This window comes from Trypanosoma cruzi, genomic scaffold (genome assembly GCF_000209065.1).
Source record: "Trypanosoma cruzi strain CL Brener 1047053514135 genomic scaffold, whole genome shotgun sequence".
NCBI classification, from domain to species: domain Eukaryota; phylum Euglenozoa; class Kinetoplastea; order Trypanosomatida; family Trypanosomatidae; genus Trypanosoma; species Trypanosoma cruzi.
This window is the reverse complement of record NW_001849121.1, coordinates 1-1,741: the sequence shown is the minus strand read 5'-3', so window position 1 is coordinate 1,741 and position 1,741 is coordinate 1. Positions and strand designations below refer to the sequence as shown.

The window sequence follows — 1,741 nt, the reverse complement described above, 5'->3', positions numbered from 1 at the left end:
AGAGGGCTGTAAAGGGTGAAGTGATCTTCGATGAGGATATACGCAAGCTTTACGAGAAAGGTGTGGACAATCTACTGAAGTGGTCATTAGCTACAGAGGAGGTAAAAGCAAATGTTCATAACCTCACTAAACATTTCTTGGATGCAGCCTTCATTGAATTGATGAGCTCAATGACGATGAGTGCGCCGATGAAACTGGAGGGATGCTACGAGTCTGTGTACGATGCGAGTTGGCATCACGTGGTGGAAGTTACTGGCGGCGAGGGGACGGGAATGGAAGTGAAGGAGGGGGAACCACCGCAGTCATGGACGTACAAGAAAGTTGGCGTGAGTCTCGAAAAGGATGACGGTGTGGAGCAATCCGGCGCAGAGCGTCTCAAGCTGATGGTGCTCACCTCGGACAGGGGATGGCCGTACACGTGGGGACAAGGGCTGAATGAATTTATTCATGACTGCTATGTGAACTGTGAGGTGGAGCGAGTGTGGCAGATCGTCAAGGACGATATAACCGAATGGTTCAGCAGTCACTGCAAGAACAAAACTTCGCCTGATCCGCTTGTGTTGATTGGGACGCCCGAGATCGGGAAGTCGATGGCTGCCGGTTCGTACCTCCTCTACCAGCTGCTGCACTGCGATGCGGAGCAACTCCAAATGGTTGCGTATTTTATTGCGGATCGAACGTTTTTGTTTGACAAGACCGCCAAAACGGTGTCACTGTACACGAGGGATGCCAGTATTCTGAGTATTTTGGGCGGCTTCTCTCGGCGTGGTGTGAAAGGGTATATTATCTACGACGTGGCATTGAAGGGTCATCAACCGTCTGCTAGTTTGCCTTGCGAGGGATGGGGCATGATTGTGGTGACATCACCGAACAAAAACAACTACGAATCGTGGGCGAAGCTGGTGCGAGCGAAACAAATCATAATGAATTGCCCCGAAGAAAACGATGTGAGGGCAATGTGCGTTTGGAAGGAGCAAAATCGGCAGCTTGCGGAGGAAGAAGCGGACTACTGGAAAAAGGTGAAGGATCGCATGGATAAAGTGGGACCACTTCTTCGCTACATCTTTGATGACAGCGAATACAATGATCGGATTGACTCGTGCGAAAGTACAGTTAAAAAAATGAAACTTTTTGATACCAAATATTACTCTATTTTGGGGACTAATGAAGTGTGTGATGATAACCACATCTCTCACAAACTTGTAAGGGTCGTACGATTACGAGGACGAAAAAATTCCGAATTGCCTTTGAATGCACTGGTATCTTCCTATCTCGGAAATTTAGTGACATGCAAGTTGGCGGAGTTAATGGCGCCGAATGATTTTATTTTACTCATATTGGCCATCAAGGACGACCTCTTATCAAAAACCCTTGAAAAGTATTCCGTGTTTACATTTTTGAGCGAGGGCTTTGTAAATACAATAATACCGAAACTCAAGGAGCTGAAAATAAAAAAAAATGCTCCGCCACATATCTGTGCGCTGGAATTGTATCCACATGAGCGCCCCCTCAAGCCCTGTCTTTTACGGTGCCTGAGCCAGCTTGTTAGTAAGATTAATATAGAGTATCGGGTGTTGTACAAACCGAAGGTCCAAAACTTTCCGCTGGTGGACGCCTTTTTCTTTTTGAACTCAAATCCGAAGACGCTGGTTGGGCTGCAGATTACTACGGCGGGTGGGCATCACACCATACCCAGCACCGTGAGGCAGTTCAATGAGCGTATGGCAAAATATTTTAATGG

At 47.3% G+C, this 1,741-nt stretch overlaps 1 protein-coding gene across 1 annotated transcript, besides 1 other annotated feature; it reads left to right on the top strand.

The window, feature by feature from the left end:
- Positions 1-1,741, top strand: Tc00.1047053446325.9 (retrotransposon hot spot (RHS) protein, putative; the record flags this gene model as incomplete). The annotated part of the gene is made up of 1 exon (XM_797385.1): positions 1-1,741. A coding segment is annotated over one exon (1,741 nt), but the record flags the coding sequence as incomplete, so codon positions are not given.
- Positions 1-1,741: a sequence feature (areas not merged during assembly with more than two copies in the genome that could not be assigned to a particular haplotype).